This window comes from Sarcophilus harrisii, chromosome 5 (genome assembly GCF_902635505.1).
Source record: "Sarcophilus harrisii chromosome 5, mSarHar1.11, whole genome shotgun sequence".
NCBI lineage: Eukaryota > Metazoa > Chordata > Mammalia > Dasyuromorphia > Dasyuridae > Sarcophilus > Sarcophilus harrisii.
In genome coordinates, this window is record NC_045430.1 from 15,673,351 (window position 1) to 15,701,344 (window position 27,994).

The following is a 27,994-nucleotide window of genomic DNA, read 5'->3' on the forward strand; positions in this document are numbered from 1 at the left end:
TCCTCAGATAAGTCCTAGAAGCAGTTGTGCTGGGTGGCAACCTCAGCTCCAGGAACTTTTGCCCTACATTGTAGTGTCAAATGCTGATCGAGGGAATATTAAAAGAACCTTTATTGGTGCTAAATACAGGGCCCAAGTTCACTGAATAAAAACCATGACAAGCCTGATGAGTAGTCACAGAGAATCAGGGGTTCAGATGTGGGTTCAAACTTGGAAGAAGATAGCAACATTAAAACAGCTGTCTCTACTTCAGAGAAAAATATAAAGTCATCACAAGCCCCCAAAAGGCTTTGAATAAGAGAGGTTAAGGGAAAAATGGGGGGAGGGGAGGGTAGTGAAAATTATGAAAAGAAAATCAACCAATTGGAAAAAGTGGTCCAGAAAAATATAGAAGAAAGTGACTCCTTAAAAAAGAAGTATAATGACTTCTTAAGACACCTGAAAATATCAAAACAATATAATAAAACAATCAGAATTATGAAAAATAGAAGAGAATGTGAAATATTTCATTAGAAAAACAATTGACCTGATCGAGGAGAGACAATATAAGAATTGTTGGACTAACTAAAAATCATGTTCAGAAAGAGTCTGAAAACTATACTTCAAGAAATTATTAAGGAAATTTGCCCTGAAGTTTTAAAACTAAAGGAAGAAATAGAAATTGAGGGAGAAGGAGAAAGCCCACTGATCACTGCCTGCAAGAGATACCAAGATGAAAATTCACAGGAACATCATAGCCAGGTTATGGAGAAAGTGCTACGAGCAAGAGAAAAAAATCATTCTAAATACTGTAGAGCTATAATCAGTATAACACAAAATTTAGCAGCTTCCACATTAAAAAACTAAAGGGCATGGAATATTATATTCTGAAGAACAAAGGAGCTGGGTTTGCAACCAGCAAAGATGAGTGTAATTGTGCATGAAAAAAAAAATTGAGATTTAATGAATTAAAGGACTTTCAGGTATTCATGAGGAAAAAACCAGAACTAAATGGGAAATTTTACCTACAAAAATCAGAAGAAACATGAGGTAAGCATTAAAGACCAAAAAGAAATTTAAGGTGGTTAAACTGTTTACCTTTTTTAAAAAATTATTGGTTTTTTTGGTTATAGATGTTTATTAACTTTTTAAGTACATGTTTCTTTATGAATCATGTTGAGAGAAAAATCAGAACAAAAGGGAAAGACCATAAGAGGGGAAAAAAACAGGAAAAAAATGAACATAGCATGTATTCTACATGCGAATTACATCCAATCTCCATAGTTCTCTTTCTGGATACAGATGATATTTTCTTTCCAAAGCTTATTGGAATCAAACTGTTTACTTATGTGGGAAAATGTTATTTGTAACTTTAAAAAAAATTTTTTTTTACTAAGATAGTTTGAAAAAATATATATAGATAGAAGAGTTGGTGTTGAGTTGATTATGATGGGTTCATCCTAAAAAAACAGAAGCCTATAGGGAGAGGTAAAATGGCAAAAATTATCTCATACTAAAGAGATGTCAGTTGAAGAGATGTTTACTGTGGAGGAGTGGATTAGGTAGAGAGCAGGTAGTAAGGGAAATATATTTTCCCCTACATCAGAGGGAGTAATATACATCTAGGAGATTATAAAAGTCTTATTAACTTACATGGAAATAGGGTGATGGAATAAGGGAGGTTCTTTTAGAAGGATAAGTGGATTAAGAATTAGGAGAGCAAGTGGTTAACAGACATCTAGAAGGGCATAAAAGATTTCTTAGTTTATAAAGGAATAAGGAGGTGAGAGAATAGGAGAGGGACTTTTAGAAAAGTATGTAGATCAAGAAATTGAAGGATAAGGGTTTCCCCTTAGGGAAACCCTTGAAGGACAAGGGAGGGACTCTTAGAAGGTAGGTGGGTAAAGGAAAAAGTCAGGATTCTTAGAATGGGTGCAGATCAGGGAGGCAGTGGTTTGAAGTAAATTAGATGGAGGTATATGGGAAAAAAGAGAGAGAAGAATAAACAGTGAAGAAAAATAGTATGTAAGGATAGGCAGAACTGGTAACAGTAACTTGATTGTAAATGGGATGAACTCCCAAAACAGACATGTAGCAGAATAGATTAAAAACTAGAATCCAGCAATATGTTGTTCATAAGAAATACATTTAAAAATGAGAGATACACAGTAAAAATAAAGGAGTTGAAGTAGAACTACATGAACATAATTATTATAATTTTCTTTTTATAGCCTTTTATTTTCTCTCTCTCTCTCTCTCTCTCTCTCTCTCTCTCTCTCTATATATATATATATATATATATATATACATACATACATACATGAATAATTTTTGACATTCATTCTTGTAAAACCTTGTTCCAAATTTTTCCCTCCCTTCCCCCATCCTCTCCCCTAGACAGCAAGTAATCCAATATATGTTTTTTGTTTTTTTGCTGAGACAATTGCTAGGTCCTCCTGACTTCAGGACTGGTACTCTATTCACTGCACCACCTAGCTGTCCCCAGTCCAATATATAGTTAAACATGTTCAATTCTTCTATACATATTTCCACAGTTACCGTGCTGCACAAGAAAAATCAGATCAAAAAGGAGAAAAAATGTGAAAGAAAACAAAAAGCAAGCAAACAACAGAAAAATGAGTGGAAATACTATGTTGTGATCATACTCAGTCCCCACAGTACTGTCTCTGGGTGCAGAAGTTTCCATCACAAGACCATTGGAGCTGGCCTGAATTATCTCACTGTTGAAGAGAGTGTTCATCATCGTAAAATCTTGCTGTTGCCATATACGATGATCTCCTGGTTCTGCACACTTCACTTAGCATCATTTCATTCCAAGCCTCTCTGAAGTCATCCTCCTGATTGTCATGAACATAATTATAAAACATTTTTTATACATATATGGACATGTAAATAATTGGCAAATTATTGTTCATGGGTAGGCAGAGCCAATATAATAAAAATGACAGTTCTATTAAATTAATTTGCTTATTCAAAACCATCCCAATTAAATTACCAAAAATTTATTTTATTGAGCTAGAAAAAAATAGCATTATTTATCTGAAAGAACAAAAGATGTAAAAAATGTTAAATAAATTAATGAAAAATATAAACAAGGGAGGATAAGCAAACTATAATATATAATAATAATATCATATTGAACTATAATATAAAGCAATAATTACAAAACCATTTGGTATTGATCAAGGAATAGAAAGATGGATCAGTGGAACAGAGTAGACAGTGTAAATAGTAATAAATGAGTACAGAAAACTTATGTTTGACAAATGTAAAGATTTAAACTTTTAGCATAAGAATTACTATTTGGTAAAAATTGTTGAGGAAACTGCAATGGAGTGTGGTAGAAATTGGGTATATTCTAATATCTTACACCATTTATCAATTTAAGGTTAAAATGGATAGATGACCTAGATACAAACTGATATAAGAAATTTAAAAGAACGTGCAACATATGACCTGTCAGACTTACGGATAGCAAAAGAACTTATGAATAAATAAGAGGTAGAAAGCATTGTGAGATATAAAGTGGATAATTTTGATTATGTAAAATTAAAAGGATTTTGTACAATAAAACAGTGTAGCCAGGATTAGAAGAAAAACAGAAATTCGGGGATGGGGGAACAGATTCTTTTATACAGTTCCTCAGATAAAGGTCTTATATCTCAAATATATAAAGAATTTGAGTCATTCCCCAGATGGTAAATGTTTATCAGATACAAATAGACAATTTTTCAATGAAGAAATCAAAACTATATAGAATCATATAAAAAGATGTTCTAAATCATTGTTGTTTAGAGAAATACAACTAAAACAACTTTGAGATGTCATCATGCACCTGTTAGATCAGCTAAAATAATAGAAGAGGCAAATGACAAATGCTGGAGATGTGGAAAAATTGAAACACTAATACACTGTTGGTGGCACAATGAACTGATCCATTTTGGAGAGCAATTTGGACTTAAATGCCCAAAGATTTATAAAGCAGTGTATACCTTTGGAATCAGCAATACCACTATTAGATTTGTTTTCCAAAATGATAAAGGAAAAAGGCAAAGAACTTATATTCATAGTGGCAAAGAACTGGAAACTGAAGGAATGCCCATCAGTTGGGGAATGGATAAACAAGTCCTTTTTTTTTTTTTTTTTTTTTTTTTTAATCCTCTTAAGTCTTTTGTTATGTTATTAGTAGTTTGCTAATTTTTAAATCTCTACAAGTAACTCATTTTAATTCTTGCTATAGTCCTATACTTAGTTTATATAAGAATTGAATTAACACAATTATTTCATTTTATAGTGGATAGAATGCTGGGTCTAAGAGTTATTTTCTTACATTCAAATCTGGCCTGAGACACTTAACTGTGTAACCCTGAGGAAGTCACTTCACTCTGCTTGCCTCAGTTTCCTCATCTGTACAATAAACTGGAGAAGGAAATGGAAAACCACTTCAGTTCTCTGCAAAGAAGACCCCAAATGGGGCCAGACATAAGTGAAATGATTGAACAATAAACTTCATGTTCTTGCCTTGCTTCCACTGTCTTTTGCTTTTCTCTCTTTCCTTCTCCTCTCTTCCCCTATTCTTCCCTTTCCTTCCCCTTTATGTCCTTCTCCCTTATTCCTCTTTTCTCCTTTCCTCGCCCCGCTCCCAGGATAATAAACTTAACGTCCCCACAGAAATGTGAAGATTGTGCTCCCTGAACTTGTAAGGCCCTCCTCTAGGGGAAAAAAAAAATGTTATTCACCGGGAAGTCATTGAGAAAGACGGGAGAACAGTGAAGGGCTGATGTGGTAGATGATGCACAAAGCAAAATTGTTGCCCTGAGTAATGGAGCGCATCTTTGGTAGTCAGCATGAAATATCAGGAGTTTCTGTAAACAGATCTTGAGGCAGAACAGAATTCTGTAACCTCCCCTGGGAGGAGTGCCGTGGTCCACTGTCCAGTTACTAGTACAGAATGTTATAAATGGTTGGCGTTTCCTGTGTGTGTGTGTGTATGCATGTGGACACATGCATATATATGTGTGTGTGTATACACACACATATACATACATACATACATACACACGCACAATATTGATTATCAACAGAGAGGCTTGGGTCAGATGAAAAAGTCCAGTTTTTGCGAAATTTGAAGGTACTGCTACCAAAGAAATCTTTAAAAGCCCTTTCCAGGTTGAGGGGGAGAGCCATTTTTAGCCTGGATCAGTACACAGAAGATTCCACTGGGCCTTGCTCAGCTTGAGGGGTTGGGCGAAGGGCAGACGTACATGCTTTAGCCACGTGATTTCGTCAGGGTAGCTGCTGCCAATCCTCATTCCACACTTCCAGTAAACAGACTCCAGCCTATTCTGTTTCATCTTCTGCCCAGTGAATAAATTAGGTCAAACAATTACCACAAAAGGAAAAACAAGACCTTAGGAGGTTGTTTCTGCAACCAGTAAAGTTGCTCAGCAGCTAACAATAGAAGACTAGCCCCAAACCAGTCATGCCCTGACTGATATTTTCCTAAAAATGGTTAATATCTGTGTTTACAAAGACCAAAAGCCTGAATGCTCTCATTTGTTTCCCATCTCTGCTTGAGCAGCAAGAGCTATTCTTGCAGTTAAGGCAGTCTCTAATTAGAATGAGTTGCAAGGGATTCTTTTATTAAATGGGGAATCTAAGACTCATCCAGTTTATAGTATTAAATTCAACACAGCCTTGCCCAGGACATGAAATTTCTCTTTCTGTATCTGTGCAAGTGTCCGGTGTCCAGTGCATTGTATTACTGCTTTAGTTGTAAATTCATGTGTTTTCTTAGATACATTCATTCTTTTATCTCTCCTTGAGTGAGGTTAGAATTCTAGCCTTAGTTGGTTCACATTTCCTAAAAATCATTCTAGCAGCAGATTGAGAATCCAGCAAATACTATTTAGTTTCTTCACGTTGAAAATGGGGTGGGGATCCTTGCTGTGCTTGCAGGTAGATAGTGGATGGTTATATAGTGTTGGGAGAATCTACAGACTTCTAGGGAGTCATGAGGCCTTCCAACAAAAATAATCCTTCTTTATGCTTCACAGTTCCCAGAGAACCAAGAGTTTCACGACCTTCAGAGCTCACATTTATGACCAAACTTTTAGATTTGCCAAGTACCTCATGATCATTATCTCCCTTTACAATTGCTCAGGAGGGCGTGCAAGCCTCCTCAATGTCCAGTGGCACAAAGCACAACCCATTCCTACTTTCTTATCTTGAGGTGCACATCCACATCTAATTATAAGTAACGGTTCAAATATTCTTTCTTCTGTTTTGCACACGAGGAAACCAAGCATCAGACAGCCCTGTATTCACATAGATGGCAAAACTGAGAGACTTTTAGAAATTTATATTCTGGTATTTTTAATAGATTAGGCTGCAAGTTATACAGTTGATGTAGGACTAGACCTAGAGTCAAGAAGAACTGAATTCAAATCCAGCCTTAGACACTTTCTAACTGTGACCCTAAACAGTCACTTAAGTTTTCTTAGCCTTGGTTTCCTCATCTATAAAATGAGGATAGCACCTACCTCTGAGGGTGGTTGTAAGATCAAATGAAAAAATATATATAAAGCATTTTGCCAACTGTAAAGTGTTATATAAATGTTAATTATCATCATCTTCATCTGAATCAATCTGGTTCTGTGACTTTTTTTTTTAAGTGACCTAGACAGCAAAGAATGCAGTTGAAGCCAACAAATAAATTCTAGAAATAGCTGTTGTGATGATGTGTGGTGGAAAAATCAATGATCTCCATTGCTGCTTTAGATACAAATGTCCCAGATTACATGTCATGTAGAGTACAAGTCCCTAAAGAAACAAGATTGGGCTTAACAGACTCTTCTCTTTTCCTTTGTAGCCATACTTTTCATATTCATAGACAAGTCTAGTCAAAGTTCAGGAAATTATGTTTAATGTTTTTAGGTTTGAATGAAATGATAATTTTTCAACAGATGAGAAAAGAGCTTGAGGCAAATCAGAATGTATTTACTTAGAGATAGATTGAGTTGCATCTTAAACTACTTAATGCTGTTTTAATTATTTTGTTTCCTGTCTGAAAGGATTTTGTTCTGTTTAGTCTATACTATGCTTAATTTGATGATTGAAAATCTGATATTTTTGCCTAGCAGAATTTCATAGTTCTTCCTCTCACTATTTTTTAATTCAAATAGACCACATCCATTTCTGCCATCTGCACAGTCTGAATGGAACAAAACAGAAAGCCATCATCATTAAGCTGGATACTCCTTCATGTGTTCTTAATGCATTCCAGATAGTCTTTTAAAATTTCAAGTTTTAGCACCTTTTTAAAGATGGTGCTCTGTTTCTGAGCCCAAAAGGTCTACGATTCACAGCTCCTCTGAGTTTGTTCAAATTACAAACGAGAGTTGGAAAAAAAATTTTTTTCCTTCATTTTTAGCAAGGGCTGGAAAAGGGCAGTTAGAAATGCAGCAATTGCCATAAATAAGCAGGCGAATCATTTTAGAAGGATTGTGGCCTTGAAAAGAGAGCAAGCCTGAGAATGAGGGAAATGTCCAGGAAGGGACTTCATATATGTCTTCGTATATGATTGCCACTTGTCTCCAAATGGTACTAGGTTGTTCAGAAAACAAAAGGTTTTCCTATCAGGTACAAGTGTTTTTAAGCATCAACTTACTATTTATTTATTTACTTACCTTTGGTTTTGTCAGTTAATAAAAAGTAGCATCCATCGTTTTACTCAGAGTACTGACTGTAGTACCAAGAATAAGTTGCATTTGGATCCAGAACTTTAATTACTATGTGATGTTTATGAATGGTGCTTTTTTTTTTTTAGCCAGTGTCTCCTGTTTCTTTTATTCCAGCAGACAGAAGGAGGGGCACAGACAGATGGACAGCAGTCACAGACACAGAGTAGTGAGAATACTGAGAGTAAATCTACCCCAAAACGATTGCATGTCTCCAATATCCCCTTCCGATTCCGGGACCCTGATCTCCGGCAGATGTTTGGGGTAAGTCTCTGGTGTGCATGAGTGCTTAATAAATGCTTATTGAATCAAGATTAGTTGAATCTCATGTCATTTTAAAAGATTTTACAGTTGTCGTGTGAATCTCTCATGAAGAAATGGCCTCACAGGTAGACTGAATAAGATCCTTAGGCCTCAAAAAATTCCATCAGCCTGAAAAACCAAAAGTAGAGGTATATTTAAGGATTCCACTTCCCAGTAATTCTATTCTTTGAAATGTATCTTGGGTACAAAAGAAAAAATTTTTTAGTAACACCTAGATTGCTCTTGCTACTGCCTAGATCTTAGAAGACATGCAGGAAATAAAGTAAGGTATCCACTTACTTATTGCAGAAACTCCCTCTCTTCTGATCACTTTTCTTGACAAGAAAAGTTGGTGTGACAGTCAAAAATGTAAGAGGGTTGAGACACCTTTGTGACTGACTGGTGAGGTCTTAAATCTCCAGTGGAAAACAATCTCATCAACTAAGCATCAAATACTTCTGCCATTTACAAATCATTATGGTCAAAATTACCTGTATGTTCAAAGAAAGTGAATCTTTATTTTAATGCTGCGGTATAAAACAAGAATGAGCAAAGCAGCTCTTAAAATAAAGTAAGTAGACCTGGAATCAGGAATGAAAGATTTTCTGGTAGTAGAAATCATTTTTAAAACACTCAGGGATAGATACCATCTCATACCTCTCAGATTGGCTAAGATGACAGGAAAATGATAAAAATGATGGTTATAATGTGGGGAAACTGGGACTCTAATGCATCGTTTGTGGAGTTGTGAAATGATCCAACCATTTTGGCGAGAATTGGGAACTATGCCCAAAGGGCTATCAAACTGTCCTTTGATCCAGCTGGGTTTGGATCCCACAGAGATCATTAAAATGTGCCAAAAATGTTTGTAGCAGCCCTTTTTGTGGTAGCAGAGAATTGTAAAAGGAATGGATGCCCATCAGTTGGGGAATGGCTGAATAAGTTGTGGCACATGAAGATGGAATATTATTGTTCTATAAAAAATAACGAACAAGCTGATTATAGAAAGGCCTCCAAATATTTACATGAACTGATTCCTCGAGAAACAAGCAGAACTAGGAATACGTTATACACAATAACATGAAGATTGTGTGATGATCAGCTATAAAAGGATTGGTTCTTCTCAGGGGTTCAATGATCCAAAGCAATCCCAATAGACTTTGGACAGAAAATGCCATCTGCTTCCAGAAAGAGAACTAAAGAGACTGAATGTAAATCAACACATGCTAGGTTCACTTCTTTTTTTCTTTTCCTTTTTTTTTTTTTTTTTTTTTTTTTCTCCCATGGTTTTTACCTTTTGGTCTGATTTTTCTCTCCCAACATAATTCATAAAGCAATGTGTATTAGAAATAAATAAATTTACTGAGGGGGAAAAACAAAAACAAAAAAAGTACAGGGATTCAGTATTTTTCTCTTTTCTCAGTGATCTGAGTCAAGTGATGAACAACAGAAAACCAACAGTTTCTTAATTAAGCAAGGAAAAACCCTTAGGAATCACAGTAGAAAAGACAGTGGAAGGAACCTTTTCATGGCCATATTAGTATCTCCTTTAAGCCCACAGACCTCTGGACTTTTGGATAATATTGTTTACAATGTAGGAGAGAATGGGGAAGGGAAAGTGCTCAGTTAACCTTGTCTGCAATCCACCTTTTTTACAGTGGTGAGCAGAGCAAGGTGGAATCCAGGAGGGTCAGAGTCCTGTTGACCTCCTTGAGCAAGAGCTGGTCCTTGGCTGTGGGAGTTTCTGCTTGCTCAGCTTTGGTCCATAAAGGGACATATGGTTTCTGCCCCTGGCTTAGACACCTTAAAAGAAGCAGAGAAGATGGCATTTTCTTCCTCAACTGTGGTTTGATTCCTTGGTTTAGAAAACAAAAATTTGCCCTTTTTTCCCCTCTACTGATCCCTCCCCAAAGCTCATTTACTGGAGTCCCATACTCCTCATGGTGAAAGCAACACATTGTGTTCAGAAAATCAAAAGTCTAAATTCTTGTCTGTGAAGAGCTTAGACTTAAATGACCTTGCTGGCTATGGGAGAACTTTGGTAAATTTCAACTTCTCTTGGTCTCCATGTCCTCATCTGTAAAATGAGGGTAGGAGTGGACCATCTGTCACATCTTTCTAGCTCTAAAATCTCATGGTCCAATTTTAATTTTCAGTCTCTGTTGGCTCTTTGAAATTATTCAAATGAATGCTTCCCACTAGAGTGACTAGCAGCCCATTTTATGACCCAGATGAAAACAGAGAATTTGTTATCTGTATCTGTTGATTTTGGCCTGCTTGGTTTTGCCACTTGGCCACTTAAAGACACATAAACTCCCTTGGCACCATGACAGTGAGTTTACCTTTTATTGCTCATCATTTCACAGAAGTCGTGAGAACCTCTCAACATGTTAGAATAACCTTCAGCCAAGGGGTTTCCCACTTTTCTCTTAGCGTTATTTCCTTTAGATCATATTTCAGAATGCCTAGAGCAATAATATGAATCTGTGATTCCATTGAACAGTTTCACAGAAATGAATCCTTAATTTGCTGAAAAAAGATTTCAGTAGAACAGCACTAGTTAGAAGGTTCTTCTGGACTTCTCTGTCATTTGGATGTGTACTGATTTCTTCACTTCCATCCAAAAGCGAGAAAATCAAAACTTTTCCCAAGATAGTATTAACAGGAGAAAGATTTTAAGAAAAGACATGAGCGGAAAGGACAGAGGAAGGAGAGAACCAGGTTTGCCAAGAGCAGCAGAGAAACCTGAAGGTCATCTGTCTCACACCCAGCAGCGCACAGAATGACAGAGTCTAGAGTTGGAAGAGAGATCATAGCGACCATGTGGTCTCCCCTCCTCAGGAGGCCTTGCCCAGTGCCATCCAGGGAGACCAGCTGGGATTCCAACCTAGGGCTCCTGTCTCCAGAGGGTCTCTGTGCTGGTTTGGAGCAGGTGAATTGTACATGAGTCAGTGATTCTAAAAATGAAAGGAATTAATCCTAATGAGATGGTTAAAAAAAACAAAAATATGAACAATTTTCTAACTATATTCTTTTCCCCTAAAGGTTTTTATAGAGTCCTAGAATTTCTAGCTGATCTAGTTCAGTACTTTTTTTTCCAGACAAGACTGAGCCCTCTCCCCCAAAAGTTGTCTAGACTTGCATTTATGTAGTGTTTTCCCCCAGTAGCCTGGGGAGGCTGGTAGCACAAATACTGTTCTCCCCGTTTTACACAGATGAATAAAATGGTGACCTTGATTCTTTGAAGACCCCAAGAAACATCACCAATCCATATCAGAACTGAGATTCAAACTCAGGTCTTCTGATTCTGTATCTACTAAACCATGGTGCCCCACTCTTGTAGCAGTCAATTCTAGGCTTTATTAGTAATAACCATCATTTAGATTTTTGTCATCTAAACTGCTTTTACTTGGAGCCCATTTGTTGTAGTTCTGGGATTATTGTGTTTTTGGTGGTGATTAACAACACACACACACACACACAACTAACCAATTCTCTTGGATGGTATATAAGCTTGGGACTGTCTCAAGATTGGTGTATCCCTTTTGGACCATTGTATCAACTCTTTTAGCCTTTCATATAGGAGCTATTTTCATCTTTTCCCTCATTTTATTTGCCCTTATGTATACCCTTCCAGTGTTCATAACGAACTAACTAGTCCTGCCTCTGCTGGAAGTATTATTGCTTTCTCCACAGTATATCCCTAAGGCATTAAAATGATAAGAAAAAAAAAGAAAAATAGCGGGAATAGAAAGGATGGTATGAGTGTGTATGAGTGTGGGTGTGCTCAATCCTAGAAATTTTAGGAAACCCACTAGGTTGTTTGTTTTATATATATTTGCATGTGTATGGTGTATACATACATACATACATATATATATATATATATATATATATATATATATAAAATTTCCTATCTTGAGTTTGAATTATCATTTCCTTTAAATGGCTTTCTTTATTTGAACTTTGAGACATTTTATTTTTGATAGGCTATTTATCTAAATTGTCAAACTCAGTGTTGCCTGAAGATCCATGAGCACTCCATCAATCCATTCATCCAAATCATTGATTAAATGCATTAATTAACACAGGATTCCCCAGTAGTACAAACTAGGTTTTGAATGTGACCTTTTAACCATTTGTGTGGTTTCTGAGAGATTGGTATATCTTTGTATCCCAACTTCATTTTTCTATATGATAAATATCTAAAAGTTATTACTAAGAACTTATCCAAAACTTTCTTTTAAGAATTAATTTTTGCTAAGTGAGATTTGTTCCTTACACAAAAGGGTTTAAAAAAAAAAAAAAAGGTAATCATCTCTGTGTGATTGGAAGAACCCTTTAAAAATAGGCTTTTCCAGAAGGCCTGAGGAAGCAGCCAGTCTCAGATTTTAATCTCTGATAACAAAGTTAAACTCAGTGTGTCATCTTGGGCTGTCCAACTTACTGCTGTGGCCTGGAAGAACTTCCTACATCTAGATGGATCACTTCTCAGAAAAATAATGCATAGTGTTCTTACGTGATGCAACTTTGTTGAGGAAATTAAAGACTTAAGGACACCGTAGTGATACGATAGATAGAGAATCAGGAGGACCTGGAGTCAGATGTTACTAGCTGTGTGACCCTGATAACCCTGATTGCTTCCCCTCTCCTCTCCCCACCTCCCACTCAGGATTATTAATGCTCTCAAGACTGAAAACAAGAACAGAATTTAATAGGTTCTTTTAGAGTCCTTGGTGCAATATGACCCTTATTGATAGTAGTCAAGTTTGTTTTTTCATGCCTGATTTATTGGATGGGGCCAGGAAGGCAGAGAATGTATTTTATTCTTTGTATTTCTTTAACTGCCTTAATCCACTGCTGGTACTCCATGATCATTTTTGGCATTAATGATTTATAAGAAGAATATTCCCCCAAAATTCTTGGCATTAATTTAAAAAAGTCGAAGATGATTTGGGGAAGGGAGGAAAGAAAATAGGTTAAGAAGCAGCAAAAATGGGGGGTAGCTAGGTGATGCAGTGGATAGAGCATCAGCCCTGGAAGTCAGAAGGACCTGAGTTCAAATCTGGTCTCAGGCACTTAATGCTTCCTGGTTGTGTGACCCTGGGCAAGTCACTTACCTCAGTTGCCTCAGGAAAAAAAGAAGTAAAAATGTAAACGTTAAATTTTGAAAATTAAATTTCTTTTTCCTGAATTGAAAGAGGAATACTTTCAAGTTAAATGTTCGGGAATAAATGTTTTTTGTTTTTTGTTTTTTTTTTTCAATCTCTGCAGCAGTTTGGCAAAATCCTTGATGTAGAAATAATCTTTAATGAACGTGGCTCCAAGGTAAGTCCTGTTTCAATGTTCATGGCCCTTGAGTTGTTATAGTAATTCAGTTACTCTTCAGTGATCAGTAGGAACATATCTATATTTGAAAAATGCACAAGCTCTTTCCTGAACTTGACAATAAGTCTCTAAAGCCTGAATAGTTCAGGGCAAATGTCCCAAGTTACAAAAGCACCAGACTGGAGTTTTCCTCTCTAGCATGCAGGGAAGTCAGTGAGAAGTAGGAGAGAATCATCCTTTGTGCACGTGTCTCTTAAGCTTCTCTTTAAGAAGAGGATTGGAAGCAGAGACTCTTCCATTGGCCTTTTAGAAACCCCTCTTCCCTTTTTATGCCATTATTTTGTCAGTGAGGGCCCCGAATGGTCTTTCCAGTTTGCTGTGGCAACAGACCCAGTAACGCCTGCTCTTGCTCATCCTCCATTGACATTGGAAAGTTGGGGTCAGTCACCCCTCGGCCTTCACTCTGGCCTTCAGATGAGACCTGCAGTCAAGGCTTTGGAATCCATTTAATACTGAACTTAGGGAATTGATCCCCTTTTTAAAGCAATCTTAGCTGCCCTCTAAACATAACAAAAGCAGGTTTTCATGGCCTCAATTAAAGCAAACCTCAGCAGCCCAAATTTTCACCAGGAACTGATTTTTTTCCATCTTTTAGATATCATAGAATAAGGTTTTGGCCACCAGGAGGCCCCTCGATAAATGTCCCTCTTTTCCCAAAGGCAAAAACTGGTGATGGTTTTTCATCAAAATTCACAGTGCAGGGTTAACAATAGATTTGACTCCTTCCAAGGAAATTTAATATCAGACCTACAACAAAATAGGCAAGGAATGTTTGACTTCACCCATGCTAAATTTAATACATTAATTACAGTAATTGTTTCCTGTATTCCACTAACTTATTTAGCATCCTCTATACCTGACTTGTGTGATTAAGAAAATCTATGCACTTAGAAAAATGAAAGGAAAAATTATGAGTGGATAAGTTTATAAGCGTATCAGATAAGTGTTATGAGCAAATTTTTAAGAAACAGATTTGTTAATTTTGCAAATGTTTTTCCTATTGGCAAATTAAATAACTCCCACTCGGCCATGGCTAAATTGCTAAATTTTACTTTGCTCTCTTCATTTGTCTTGACGTACGTACCTAAAAATCCATTAGCAGAGCTGAAGCACAAAGCACTTTGTGCATATTCCTTAAGCCAGGCATGAAACATGTACCTTCCCCCCAGTTCACTTGAACATTATGCTCTGCTCCTTCCTCCTGGGGCATACACTATGATGCTCTGTCACTGTAATACATGCAAATCCCCTTATTCCAAAATAAATACTGTACCATGGAAGACAGAATTTTCTAGCATAAAAAATAGGACATTTATAAAGAATGATTTGAAAATGTGTCCATCCCTACCATATGACACACACCATTGTCACTCACCAGCCTTGCCAACACTAGTCCAGGCTCTACTTGTTGACCTAATTTTCATTCAGTCATTTCTGCTCAAATTTGGCAAGAGTATTTGGCTGCAGCCAAATGTCATCACTTCAGAAGGTGATCAGAAAAGAAAAAGAAGGCCAGTTGGAGTGTCATCCGAGGAGTGAGTTCATTTACCTTCTTTTCCCTGTCCCCATCTGCATGGTTCTTGATGCAGTTTCAACCTATACCCAGGATAGTTTTGCCTAAAATCCTGTGTGTGTGTCCTCCCACCCCTCCCCCCTTTCTTGTGCCCTCTACATTTATACCCACGACCACCCCTATTTGAGAACTTCTGCTTCTGTAATTAGCCACAGGCCAGGCAGTTTAAAGCACTCCCCAAAGCACATACACCTTTGCCTCCTTGATGAGAAACTTCAGCCCTGAGGACTTCAAGTGGCATGTCTTTTAAGAGTATTGAATTGTGAATGTCAGCTTTTGTTTTAACTGTGTAAGAAGGTAATTATGCTCCAGGCTTCCAGTTTTCAGTTAAAACACACAAAAAAAGATTGGCTGCTGCTAGCCCTACAGAATTTTCCCCAGGAATATCCTTGGTAAGTATTTTTAAAGGGGATGTGAATCAGAGGTCTCTGCACGCTGAACCTCTGCTCCTCTGGGGCACAGGTGCCCATTGCTTGTTGTCGATGTCTCCGCAACAAGCAGGTACCAGACTGATGGCCCAGGCTCCGAGGGGAGGGGAGCAGCCACGTCCGGGATGAGCACCGGCTGCAGAGCTGCGCCCAAAGGAGCGGCCCGACTGGGTTTTGGCTTTAAGTACTTGCTTCATGATGCTAAAGTCTGGAAACCTTTGGAAGCCCAATGTGATTTCATGGGATGTAGGTGCTCTGGGCACTGAGGACCTGCTCCTTAGTGGGAAAATAAGTTAATGAAATTCTGGTGAAGCAAAGGAAATGAATCTTTCTTACGGCTTCTTTTTCTCACTTCTGGGGTGTTCACTCCACCAAAACATGGTAAATTCACCTGATGGAATTTCTGCTGCCCTGTAACTTTCTTTCTAAACTCATGATAGAAGCCTTCTTTTTCTCTCTCTCTCTCTTTTTGGAGGAGTCTAAAACCAAGTGCTGCTGCTGTCAGCTTTGTCTTGTGTTCCTCACTGCCCCTTTCTTCTCCCTGAGTTCCTAAAAGATATACCTTATGTTGGGGGAAAATGTTTTTAAAGCATAGCATTCAGCCCTGAAATAGCCCTGGATCTGCCTTCCAGCACTGATGGGAAATCCATCCATGGGTTCGGGCTGTGGCTCTTTGTACATTCTTGACTCTGTCCAAAGTTCTTGGCTGAAATGAGCCCCTGAGATTGCTCTGAGGAGGGTGATGGAGGTAAACTGAAATAGCCAAACACTAGAGTCTTGTCTTTAGGGATCACCTGAGATAAGCTGATGAGTCTTTTCTCTCAGTGATTGAGCTGAATTCCCCATGACACTAAGCACTTCTGTATATGTTGGTAACACATTCAACTTAGTGAGGGCTCGTATATAAGGTGAGCATGTGGTTTTGGAGAGCCTGAAAGAAAGACAACTTCTCCCAGGAATGACCTGTTGTATAAACCAGTCACTCATTCTGCAGGAGTGTTTATATTTAGAAAATGACCATCCTGATCCTCCTGCAGTGGGAACAGGAAAATTAGTCATGAGGTCCTACTGAGCCAGAGTATCTGTAAAACTGTGTGCACTGAACAGGTAGGAACTGCACCAAATCTTGGAGAGACCTCTTTGTCCTGTCCTGAAATCTTCAATTCACAAAATTCTAGGGTTTTTAAAAACAATATTATTGGGCACTGTTTGTTTCAAAGGCTCTCTTCGGGACCATCTTGTCCAGCTTCCATATTTTATAGATGAGGAAATTGAGGTCCAGAGAAGTGATTGGACTTGCTCAGAGTCACACAGGTAGCAAGGAGCAGACCAGGATTGTTTTCACCTAAATCTTCTCTTTCTTGTCCCTGTCCCCCTCCCGCGTCTCTAAGGCTGCCAGCTGCTAATCCCTTTGAAAGCACAGAGCAATGGTATGCAGCCTCCTGTGTACTAATTTCTATTTTTTCAAGTTGCCTATAAAGAGTGACTGTTTTCCCTCATATGGGGCATTTTTGATTGTTTTTAAGGAAACTGGGTTTTTTTCCTCATTTTGCTTTGAAAGTTCTAAATTTTTTATCCAGATTTTTTTTAGATGGCTTGTTAATTCTCTTGCCCTATCATTTTATATCTTTACCTCATCACTTCCTTTAACTTCCCTCCCCCCCCCAAAAGAAATAAATTCACTGTCTAATTTTCTCAGACTAAGTAAAATAAGGGTAGAATATCCTTTCATCTTTTTGAAAACATAACATTAAAACTATGATGAGAAATTATACATGAATTGTTTTCCCTGATAAAAGCCTCACAGATGGAATAAGGAACATGACTGGATATTTATCTCTGTATGTTGAAGTATTTGTTTGTTTTTTTTTTTTTAAATTGACCCTGGCATTATTGGGAGAGAGATATCCTTTAAAGTCTAACTGAAATATTACACAAGTGAGAAAATCATTTTAGAGGTTACTCCACAATTTTTTTCGGAGGGGGAAAAAAGCCTTAAAATTGAAAAGGATTTAAGGGATTGACCGGCTCAAGGTCCTACCCCCAGTGTAAGTCTGTCCAGCCTCCTTTCTAGATTCTGTTTGCCCCTCTCTAAAAAAGGAGAGCTTGACACTTTTCAAGGCATTTGATTTTATTGGACACTGTTAATTATTAGAAAGTTGCTCCTTATTTTGAGCTAAAAGTTGCCCCTCTGTCACTATTGTCCATTTGTTCTGATTCTGGCCTCTACAGTCACATTTCTACACCATTACCTTCAGATAGTTAAGTCTATCTCTTCCCCAGCTCCATAGCCCCAGTTCCTCAGTAGCAGCTTCCTAGCCTCTCACCAATCTACTCTACCTCCTGGATACATTCCAACCAGTTAGTGATCCTCTAAAAACTCCATATATAAATGGGGTTAATTCATCCTTCCAGAAAAATAAAGTAACTAAAATATTAGAACATATTGGCTTGCCACCTGACATAGGATAGCTTATAATGTTCTTAGAATAATTCCCTTCTCTCATCACCATCAGGAAGAAATGAGAGTATTGCATCTAAAACAATGTACACAATATTGGATAATCACATTGTCTGTGAAGAAATATAAAATTCTAAGTATTCTTCCCAGTTTTTTAAAATTAATGTTTGGAACACTTGAAGCATTGTTGGTGTCCTTGTCTCTGGGAATCTGGAAGATGACTCAATTCCCACCCTTGATAGATTCAAAGCTGACTGAAAAATCACACTGAAAATGGGGAAGCTTCAGGTGGCACAAACCCCATAGAGCCCAACATGGAGTAAAATAGCTCCTGTTGTGATCTTGAGCCAGGCCCACTTCAGCTAGTATATACTCATCACTTATCTCAGGTGTGTTCTTCCCAAGGTCACAGGGAGAAGGCTGCAGTAGCCTCGGACCCCCAAGCCTCAGATGCAAGACACACTGGTGCTGGGCTTGCCTGGCTATGTCCCCGGGGCTTTGAGCCTTGATTGACCACAAAAGGAATTTATTTTGAAATATGTGCAAGATGGATTTTGGAATGTAATAGCAAATAAGGCTTGGTTGGTATTTGGCATCTTGGGATAAATAACGCTGTAAAGGCAAATATTTTTTCACTATGCTTAAAACTAAGAGTTAACAATGCATGGATTTTTAGAGGGCTTCGTTTACTTTCCTTTTGTTTTCACTTTTCTGGGTTTGGGGCTTTTTGTTTACTTTGGTTTGATTTTTGTTTATTTTATTTATTTTATATTTTTTAATTTCTGTGTTCTGGCCATACCCAGGAGAACCGTCTGCTTTTGATTTCTCCCTTAAAAGTTACATGGTAAATTTTCTTTCTCATTCTTCAGAGATGGAAACATTCAAAGATTATCTCGATATATTTATCTACATTTTTTTTTCTTTTTACACTGCTCATCCTGTTGCTTGTTATTTATTGCAGAGTCGGAGGCCAGACTAAAAAGGTGACAGTTACTCGGTTCCCCAAGCACCCTTAATTGGAAATGGTGCCAGAACAAGGGGCAAAAATGACTACAAGCTATATAACTGACAATTAAGAACCTTCTGTAGGAGACCTAAGTTAACGACAGCAATAATGACCAATAAGATACGGAAGCATGCAGAACCTCTCAGTCTTGTAAAAATGCATTTTTTTTTTCTTAGTGGTTAGATCTTCCATTGTAATATTTTGTGGCTAATCAAGAAACTGGGAAACTATCCTTAGGACAAATGTTGTTACTTCAGAATATTTGAGGGAAGAAAAATTTCATTTCTTTAAATAGAGTTTCGATACCAAGTGCTCTCTGATTCTTTGTAGAAAGTCTTTCATCTGCTGTTTGGAATTTTACTCACTTAGTCTAATTGATTCATATTTCATAGAATCGTTGATTGGCAGGACTGGGAACACCTTAGAGGTCATCTAGCCTTGATTTGTTTTTTAATATGAGTTGAAGCTATTCTCAGTTTTTAAAATATCAATTTCTTGGCCATGGGACCCAACTAATTGTCTGCAAAGTCAGCAATCAGCAGTGCCTTTTTGCATGCAAATTATATTTCTAAAAAGAAAATAAAGGTTTAAAAATAATTTGCTATAACTTCATGTTTCAAAGTTTTTAACTTTCTAAGCTACCAGCAACTACATAGTGTACCAAATGAATGATTATCCCTTTCTTTCTTGTCCTGGACAAGCACTGTTCCTTTTTTAAGTGCGCCATTCTCAGCCCTCCTTGCTTCACTCAGAATGCTGAAATCTTTCTTCATTTCAGGAGTTCCCATTAGAACAAAGAGGCTTCTCTTCTCTCTCCCCGCCACGCCCCCAAACTATCTGTAGTTTTGGTATCAGTTAAGATGATTTCTTTACATAAATAAACATAAAGGAGTTTGTCTTTGAAAGCCCAGAACCTAATAAAACGGAGTTTTCTTTGTATTTTCTGCACGATACAGATGCTTCTGTTCATGAAGCATTTTTAAGCTGGACTCCAGCTTTAGAGTATGAGATCATTATTGTGTAGATGTTAAGCAAGCAAACGGAGATGTTAGTATTTTATACTTGCTGACTATTAAATTTCCAGTGTTTTTTGACCATTGTCAGAATTTAATTTGTGGCCCCACCATTCCTTCTTTTGGGGGCATGTGCAATCTCACAGAGGCTGTGGAACAGAAGAAAGATTATAGAAAAGTGGGCTTTCAGGAGCCCCAAGATAGAAAAAAGTAGCCTAATGACTGAAGAGGCAAGGAGGCTTTCAGCGAAATGGATTTTTGCCCTGGCTCCCACTCCTGCTGACTGTGTAGCTGTGTTTATTTTAACTTGTACCTGTGGCTTCTCCCTCCAAATGATAGTCAGAATGATAGTCCTCTATGAGAGTCTGAAAAGGACCTTGCTTCCTCCTTCGCTTCTCCGACCATGTCACTGCAGTTGTTCTCCACAGCGTGGGTCACAGCTCCCACAGGACTTGGTGAATGGTGACCAAAAGGTCTTTCATTCCCAGGCCAGCCCTGGGATGAACCTCTCTGATCTCTGGCAAAAGGCAAGGCTTGAGCAGCCAGTGTGGCCTATCAGGGTTGGCACCCCACTGCCATAGCTCTAGGTGCTCCCGCTCCTGATTGATACTTTTTGGAAGAATTTTGGTTCTTATTGTTATAAATAATTAGTTATTGAATACTTCCTTGAGACACATTTTGTTCTGTGGTAGATGATGACAAGAAGATTATGGCATTATGGAAACAGACACAAATGCGACCTTTACAAGTGCTGGAAGAACCTCCCCATTGTGAGTGAGTGGCTTTCCTCAAAGTTTAAGTCCCATTGGAAGGTTCTTTATTCCCAAGATAGTAGCCACTGTGGTGATAATTAATCTGGCTCTTCTTTTCTGTGGTAAAAGCTTGTTCAGATAACTGTCTGATAACAGGCTGATTCACTTGTGAATTGCCCTGACACACTTTGGGGTGGGAATTTGCCTTTGAAATTCTATCCTAGTTTACAAACTCACCTCCAAAGAGTCCTGAGCCCCGCCACTCTCTCTGTAACTCTGCTGGTCCCATTGCTTTGTGGTCCTCTCTGAATCGAGTTGGTTTCTTAATTCTAAGGGTTCTTTGTGACGGGGGATCGTCCAGTAAAAAAGAGGACTTTATATAGTAGCTGCATGCACCTAAAAAAGGAGTCTCCCTCCATGCCCAGAATGGCGTATCATTCCTAGGAGGAATCTGGTTACTTCTGTCCACTGCTGACCGTTTCAGTAAATTTGTAGCTCACCTCCCAAGAACTGACAAGAGAATGCTGGAGAGGAGGATGTGGCTGTGGGTGCCACATGAAAGCTTTCATTGGGAAATCCTGAGACTCTCCCATTGTAGGAGAGGTGGGCTGACTGGACCCCAATAACGTTTGGAGGCCCTTGCAGCACCCGGGAGGAGAGAGAAGGACCAGGATGTCCAAAGAAAGCAGCGCCGACCTGAGGCTGACCAGTCACTTGCCGTCTGCTGTGGCCAGTGGCACCGCTGAGGCCATCTTGGATGCCGATGTTCCGCCCCCTTCCCATCTGTATGGAGAAATGGCTCACAGCACGGGAGCAGCCCTGCCAGGGAAGGGAATCCACAGGGTGGACCTGGGTTGTGGCAGCAAGCTCGTTCGTTTTCACCTGCCCATCTACCAGTGGGGCTCCTGGAGATGCATGGCCATGGCCTCAGCCTTGCTTTTGCAGATCCTCCTCTGGTACCACAAACCCATTTCATCTCTCCATCGTCTTTAACTTGTTTTCATTTATTTCTGGAACCGTGCCGGTAAGTTTGACAGTGAGTCCCAAGTTCGCAGCCCAGGCACCTTCTCTTCTGCCATTTAAATGCATGAGTTTTCAGGAAGACCCCAGTCTGTGGCTCAAATGCAGCTGCACTCGGGCTGTGCTTCCCTGAAAAGGTGGCCCTTCTCTTTCTGGGCTGTCTCTGCCATCCAGGGAATCCCTCTTCAAGATGTGATTCTATATTTTTGTGGAGAAGGAGAAAATGATTCCTGTTAGGAGCATGTCAGAGATCAACTCAGAGGAGAGGACGGCGCACGACAAAGGCTGTATGAATTTGATCAGGGAACCTCTAGGCCAAGAAAGGACCTGAGACATTAGGAGGCCTTTGCAGTTGTAATTTTTCTAGTTCTAAAGTTATTCCCTTACGAAGATTGAAATGTTGGGCATCAAAGAAGTGAGAAAGAAGTTTCGAATAAACAGCCTTGCTGGCCCCATGATAGTTTCTCATTGTAAATTACCTTTTAATGGTAGGATCCGAGTAACTTTATACCTTCATTTTGGTCTGGCCTCAATTGCTTTATGTTTTATTTTATTATTACTGTTATTTATATTATTATTATTATTATTACTATTGTTCTGATTATAATTCTTTATTCTTTTATTGGATTTAATTTCCTTTTATGAAACATGCATGAACCGAAGATGTGACTCTAGGAGAGTATTGCTGAGTTGTGCTGATGTCGATTTCATACTGTGATATTTTTTCTCTATTTACCTAGAGATCAGTACTTCAATATAACGATGTGCATGTTTTCCCCCCTTCTCCCGCTGCATGCAGGGATTCGGGTTCGTAACTTTCGAGAATAGTGCTGATGCAGACAGGGCCAGGGAGAAATTACACGGCACCGTGGTAGAGGGCCGTAAAATCGAGGTGCATGTCTTCAATAATTCAATTTCTTCTTTCTATTCTTTTTATTTCTTTTTTTGTGTCTTGCCTCCCTTATTTCACATTTGGAACCCTGTCTCGTGTGTGTGTGCGTGTGTGTGTTTGTGTCTCTATGTCTATCACCTTCCTGCACTGACATGTATAAAAGTGACACCCCTACACCTCCCAAAGTTTTTGGTTGTTTGGGGATTTTGAGTTTAAAGTTTTGATTTTTTTTTGTTTGTTTCTTTTCCCCCCTTCTCCAAAATTTTCACCCTTCTGCTGTCTTGATTTTCCTTTGCTTCAGTTTGCGAGGCTCCGAATTTCTGATAATCAGACCTGAAAAAAAACTAACTAGAAAAAAAAAAGACTATCCAGTTTCTAACTCTGTGTCCTAGAATGAAGCAGGGTGCCAGCCAGTATCCTCTCTCTCTTTAGAGGCCAGTTCTCCTCCATATGAGTGTGAGGTGCTAGAAAGGGGGAGGAGATTGTTTTTGATAGAGTTTGATTGGGGGGTGGGGGGCAGGGTATGGTGAAGGGAAGAGGGACCAAGCTCACAATGGGCTTCTAAAAAATACTTCACCGGTCTGCTAAAAAAAAAAAAAATCAGATTTCAACAGTTCTGAAAATTATTACCATAAAACCCTGCAATCTAAGATTTGGCTGGGGCCAGCTCATAAAGGACTGTTGTGATCCAGGCCACCACCTGGTGCTCACTAGCTTTTCTTTTACACCATGGTGAAGGTTAACTGGCCCCTTCTCCTCTGCCCGCCTCTAAAAAGGAAAAAAAAAAAGTATTAAATATAAAAGCCGCTGTTTTGAGTAAGATGTCTGCATATTTTGCTTTTTTTTTTTTATTTCCTTTTTCAATGGTTTAGCGTTTAGGGCCCTTCACTTGACTCACTCTTTCCATGGTAACTATACACAAAGCTGGCGATGGTACGAGTTGGCGGTAAGTGAAATAAAAGCGCTAGAGAAGAAGCTTAAAAAAAAAAAACAAATTTAATTACAAAACAATTAAATAAGAAAGAAAAATCCATCTGCCATCTCACATTAACACTACAAAATGTGATTTGACTTGTTGTTTCCCCCCTCCTTTTCCCTTTCCCCCTTTTATTTTCAATGCTGTTGAGTAATGCCGCCTGGATTTTGGATGTCCATATCGTTTTGTAGCAGTCTGAGCTGTTTGATTACTGACTTCATGGTGATTTTTCCCTGCACATCTTACTCAGAGTTACTGAACTCCAGTTTGGCTGGTTTTATTAATGCACCCTCCCCCCCTCCCCTATTCTCGCTCTCTTCCAAGCCTTCCGAATGTGGCTCTGAGTGTGTTCTTTGGTTCCTCTCCTGCCTTCTTGTCTTCTCTGGAGCCCTCGGCTCCTTGCCTTTCTCCCCCCCTTCGCCCCCTTCTGTGTTCTCTCCTGCCTTTTCTTGGGCTCCATCCACTCTCCTCTCTCTGCTTCTCTTCTTTCTCCTCCATCTTCCTCCCTCTCTATCCATTCTTTTTCTGTTTTCTTTCCTCTCCCTCTCCTGTCTTGCCTCCACTTCTCCCTCTATCTCCTGGCTGCCCTCTTTCTCCTCCCCCTCTCTCTTTTTCCTTCCTCACCTCCTCCCCTCCTCTGCCCTGCCCTCCCATGCCGCTGTTGGTCTCCCTTTGCTGACTGGTGGTCTCTGATGGGTTTTGGCCATTTTTCCTTTAAGTGCTTGTGCTGCCCTCTGCTGTAGCAGCTGATTTCAGGCTCTTGCGCCATCTTAGTGGTTGTCTGTGAGACCCATTCTTCCCTCCTTTCCCCTTCCTCTCCCAAATTGATTGTTTTTTTTTCTTTCTTTTATCTCTGTGTGTGTGTTTTTTAACTTGCATGCTTCAAGTCTCATCATTGTTGTATCCCATTCTTTCTTTTTAAATGTAAAATGTTTATATTGTTTGGTGGGTCAAACTAGAGTAAATGTAGTTTCAGCTCTTTTCCTTGCACCGATTTTCAACTCTATAACCACAAGGGAAAGAATTAAGTTATTATTATTATTATTTTTTTGTTTGTCTTCTACTTTAAAAAGGCCTTTTTATGGCTTCTAGATCCATTCTGACCTGACAACCCAACCAGTTATTGAGTTCTGTGATGAGGCTTCACCCTCCTTGCAGTAGCTTTGAGGCTGATTCTGACACGGGCTGCAGTTTCTTGGCTTCCAAACCCCATTCATCTTTTCTTTATCAGCACCATTTCTGTAACACCCACTTGCTGTGGCACTGAGAATGCTTGAAATTATACAGAGCTCTGTAAAGAGGGTGGAGAGCACTGTGAAGCAGAGATGTGAGCGGTAAATTTTCACCTGTCACAAAAATACATGCATTTTGTAGGTATCGGGAAAATAGTTTGTGTGTATTACATGATACGAATTAGCTATTGGACCTTACAAAGTTGGAAATTACCCCATCAGTTGACAGGGATGAAAAGTCCTTGATTTTTCCCAACCAGCTTCAAATCACAATGGGTTTTGTATACAATGAGCCTTCTACCTCTGCTGATGGACTGGAAAAGAGCCTGCTAATAAATCTGAATAGGTTACTTTTCTGTCCTTTTTGAAAGTCTATTTCAGTGATTCGTGTGACCTGCCACTTTTTAAATGAAGAATTTTGAAAAATACAGTGGCCTCTCCTGTTACCCTTCCATTCTTCCCTCAAAGTCGTTTTTCCACTTCAGTCAGTCCTATGAGAATTAGCACACGTTTGTTAGGGTGCAAAAAAGGATACTAAACATGCCATTTGGAGCTAGAGAAACTACATTTTACTCTTGTTGGCCTTGTTTAATGAGTAATTTGATTAAAATATCAAATGTAGATATATATTTACTTTTATTACTACTTTAATTATAAAAATTATGATTATAACTAATTAATTTACATTTTTATAAAGAGCTCTTTGCTTCTTTATGTAAAGTATTTTATTATGACTGTGGATCAAGGGACCTTCATTTTTCCTAATATGGTCTGCTTCCTTCCCCCCTCCCCTTCCCTTTTTTTATTTATAGGTGAATAATGCAACAGCACGTGTAATGACCAATAAGAAGATGGTCACACCATATGCAAATGGTAAGAGTCTACCACTTGGATTTGGGAAGATGGCATGTATTTCCTGGGCAAATAAGGGATCTTTTCATAGACTCCCAAATAGTTCTAAACCATTGCTGGACTTGCAGTGTTTCCTTTTAGCATGTAACTGTACCTTAGTGAGTAATACTAAGTATTATTTTTATTATTATTATTACATGGTATGATAATATTATTTTATTATTATTAATATAGTCTTTAAGATTATTCCAGACTTTATCCATGTGCCATGGTCTTATGACACTCTTACACACATAGGCAAGCATATGCAGTGAGCACCTTATACTTCTAGTTGCTTTTGTTTCCTCCATTAGTAGAAGCATTTATCCCATCTTTCTCATCATCTGCATACTTTATACACTCTTCCATGCTCATCAGACCTAACAACCACCTGACAGCCAGTGGTACAATGGCTGGGCTGCTGGGCCCAAAGTCAGGAAGATCTGAGTTCAAATTCATCCCTAGGCACTTTGTTTCCTCACCCATAAAATGGGGGTGATAATAGTGCCTGTTTTACAGGGTTGCTCTGAGGGTCAAATGAGATAAGATTAAAAAAATGTCCAACACAGTTCTCGGTACATAGTAGGCACTATATAAATGCTTATTTCTTCCTCTCTGCCACCTCCCTTCCCAAATACTTCTCACTCAGCAGAGCAGGTGTAGAATTTGGTGGCCAGTTAAGTATTTGTATGGCTAAACTGGGCTCCTCTATCACTAGGCCTCCACGGTTTCTTTCAGTGAAGTGTGATCCAAAGGGACAAATATAGTCTCCCTTTCATGCACTTTTTCTGTGGGGGGAAAAAATCGTTTTTGTTGTGGCTAAACAGCCACTGTGCCATGCGTGATGTGAATGAAAGGTCCTTGGCTTTGTATTCAGAGAACTTGGGTTCAAATTCTGATACTTAACAGTGAGACTGAGCAAATCTGTGCCCCTCTTTGGGTCTCAGTTTCCTGATCTGTAAATGGGAGTTGAACTGGGACCTCCAAAGATCACAGATTTAGAGCCTGAGGAGACCATAAGGGCATTAACCTCTTAAATACTCTTAGGCCTGGCTCGCTGTCTCCCTCTGCCCCAGCTCCTGGCCTCACACTGGGGGTTCCAACCCCCCGATCTGGGCCTCCTTGTTCCTCAGCCCTTAAACCCTGATTTCTTCTAACTGACCAGGACCCTGATTCTACCCTTCCTCACTGTGTCCAGCATCTTCCTTCAAGCCCTCAGCACTCCTCCATCTGACTGTGATCCACAAGTCCCTGTCCAGGCCCTACTGGACCAGAGCAGGACAGCCTTGCTTCCCCTGGCCAATGGTGACTCCTCTCACTCACCTGCTCCCCAGAGTTCTTCCGTCCCTTTACATTCTCTCTTGGTGACCTCATAGGCTCCAGGCTTCAGTTACTATTTCTGCTGCTGATCGTAGGGTCTCTCGTATTCAATCCCACAACTGTTCCCCCGGGGCCATCTCTGGAGGATCCCGTGGGCAGCAGAGCCCAGTTCTTTGCTACCACATCCTTACCTCCAAAATGTTCCTGTTCTCCCAGAGGTACCATCATCCTTCCATCTCCTACCAACTCCTGGACTCTTTCCTCTGCCTGTGCTCCCTCCCAGAGATCATGGCAGGAGCCGCCTGGGTCTCATCCCCCTCATCCCATCCTCCAGGTCATCCTTCCTTCTAGGGACAGATCTGAGCTCTGCAGGGAGGGGGGGGGGGGGGAGGATTTGGTCCCATCCTGGCTTTCCAGCCTTATCAGGCAGTGACTCCTCTCGTGCTCATCCAAACAGACAGACAGACATCCTTCCCATGGAAGCCCAATTCTTGTCCCCTCTCCTTGGGCCTGTCATCTCCCAGGAGTGCGCTCCTTCCCTGCTGCCAGGGAATCCCTGCTCTCCTTCGGGAAGCAGCACTAGCATCCCCTTCCACACACACGAGGTTACATGTGTGTGATGTGCCTGTGTCTGTGTGTGCGCATACGGCTGCAGCAGCATGGGAGCTCCTTATAGGCAGGGCCTGCTTCGCTCTTTGTCATTGTACCCCCTGGGCCGGCCCACAGTGTGTATTTGATAAATTCTTGTTGGTCGACCTTTGCTAAAGCTGGAGTCAGCCAGGGCAGGTGCCACAATGCCCTCATTCGAGGCCGTGGTTGCGGTTTATGGCCGTGGGGTTATTAACATCTGTGGGTTATGGGCTGCTAGTAGCATCAAAACGGTAAAAACCCAGTGATCTAATCATCACGTACATCTGAAAAGCTGATGTTGTCTCATGGACTCCTTTCCTTTTTAGCTGACTGATAAATGAGCCTTCCTGGCTTTAACCTAAAAGTTGTT

General features: G+C 39.5%; 1 protein-coding gene across 17 annotated transcripts in view; it reads left to right on the top strand.

The window, feature by feature from the left end:
• RBFOX2 (RNA binding fox-1 homolog 2) overlaps positions 1–27,994 on the top strand; it is a 290,000-nt gene that overhangs the window by 243,027 nt on the left and 18,979 nt on the right. For 13 of the 17 annotated variants that reach the window (XM_031938956.1, XM_031938953.1, XM_031938959.1 and 10 more), the window contains 4 exons: positions 7,857–8,003; positions 13,317–13,370; positions 22,483–22,575; positions 25,596–25,656. In XM_031938956.1, coding sequence (XP_031794816.1) covers positions 7,857–8,003; positions 13,317–13,370; positions 22,483–22,575; positions 25,596–25,656 — 355 coding nt within the window. The remainder of the gene's footprint in view (positions 1–7,856; positions 8,004–13,316; positions 13,371–22,482; positions 22,576–25,595; positions 25,657–27,994) is intronic. The other 4 variants (XM_031938967.1, XM_031938954.1, XM_031938952.1 and 1 more) reach the window with 1 other exon arrangement.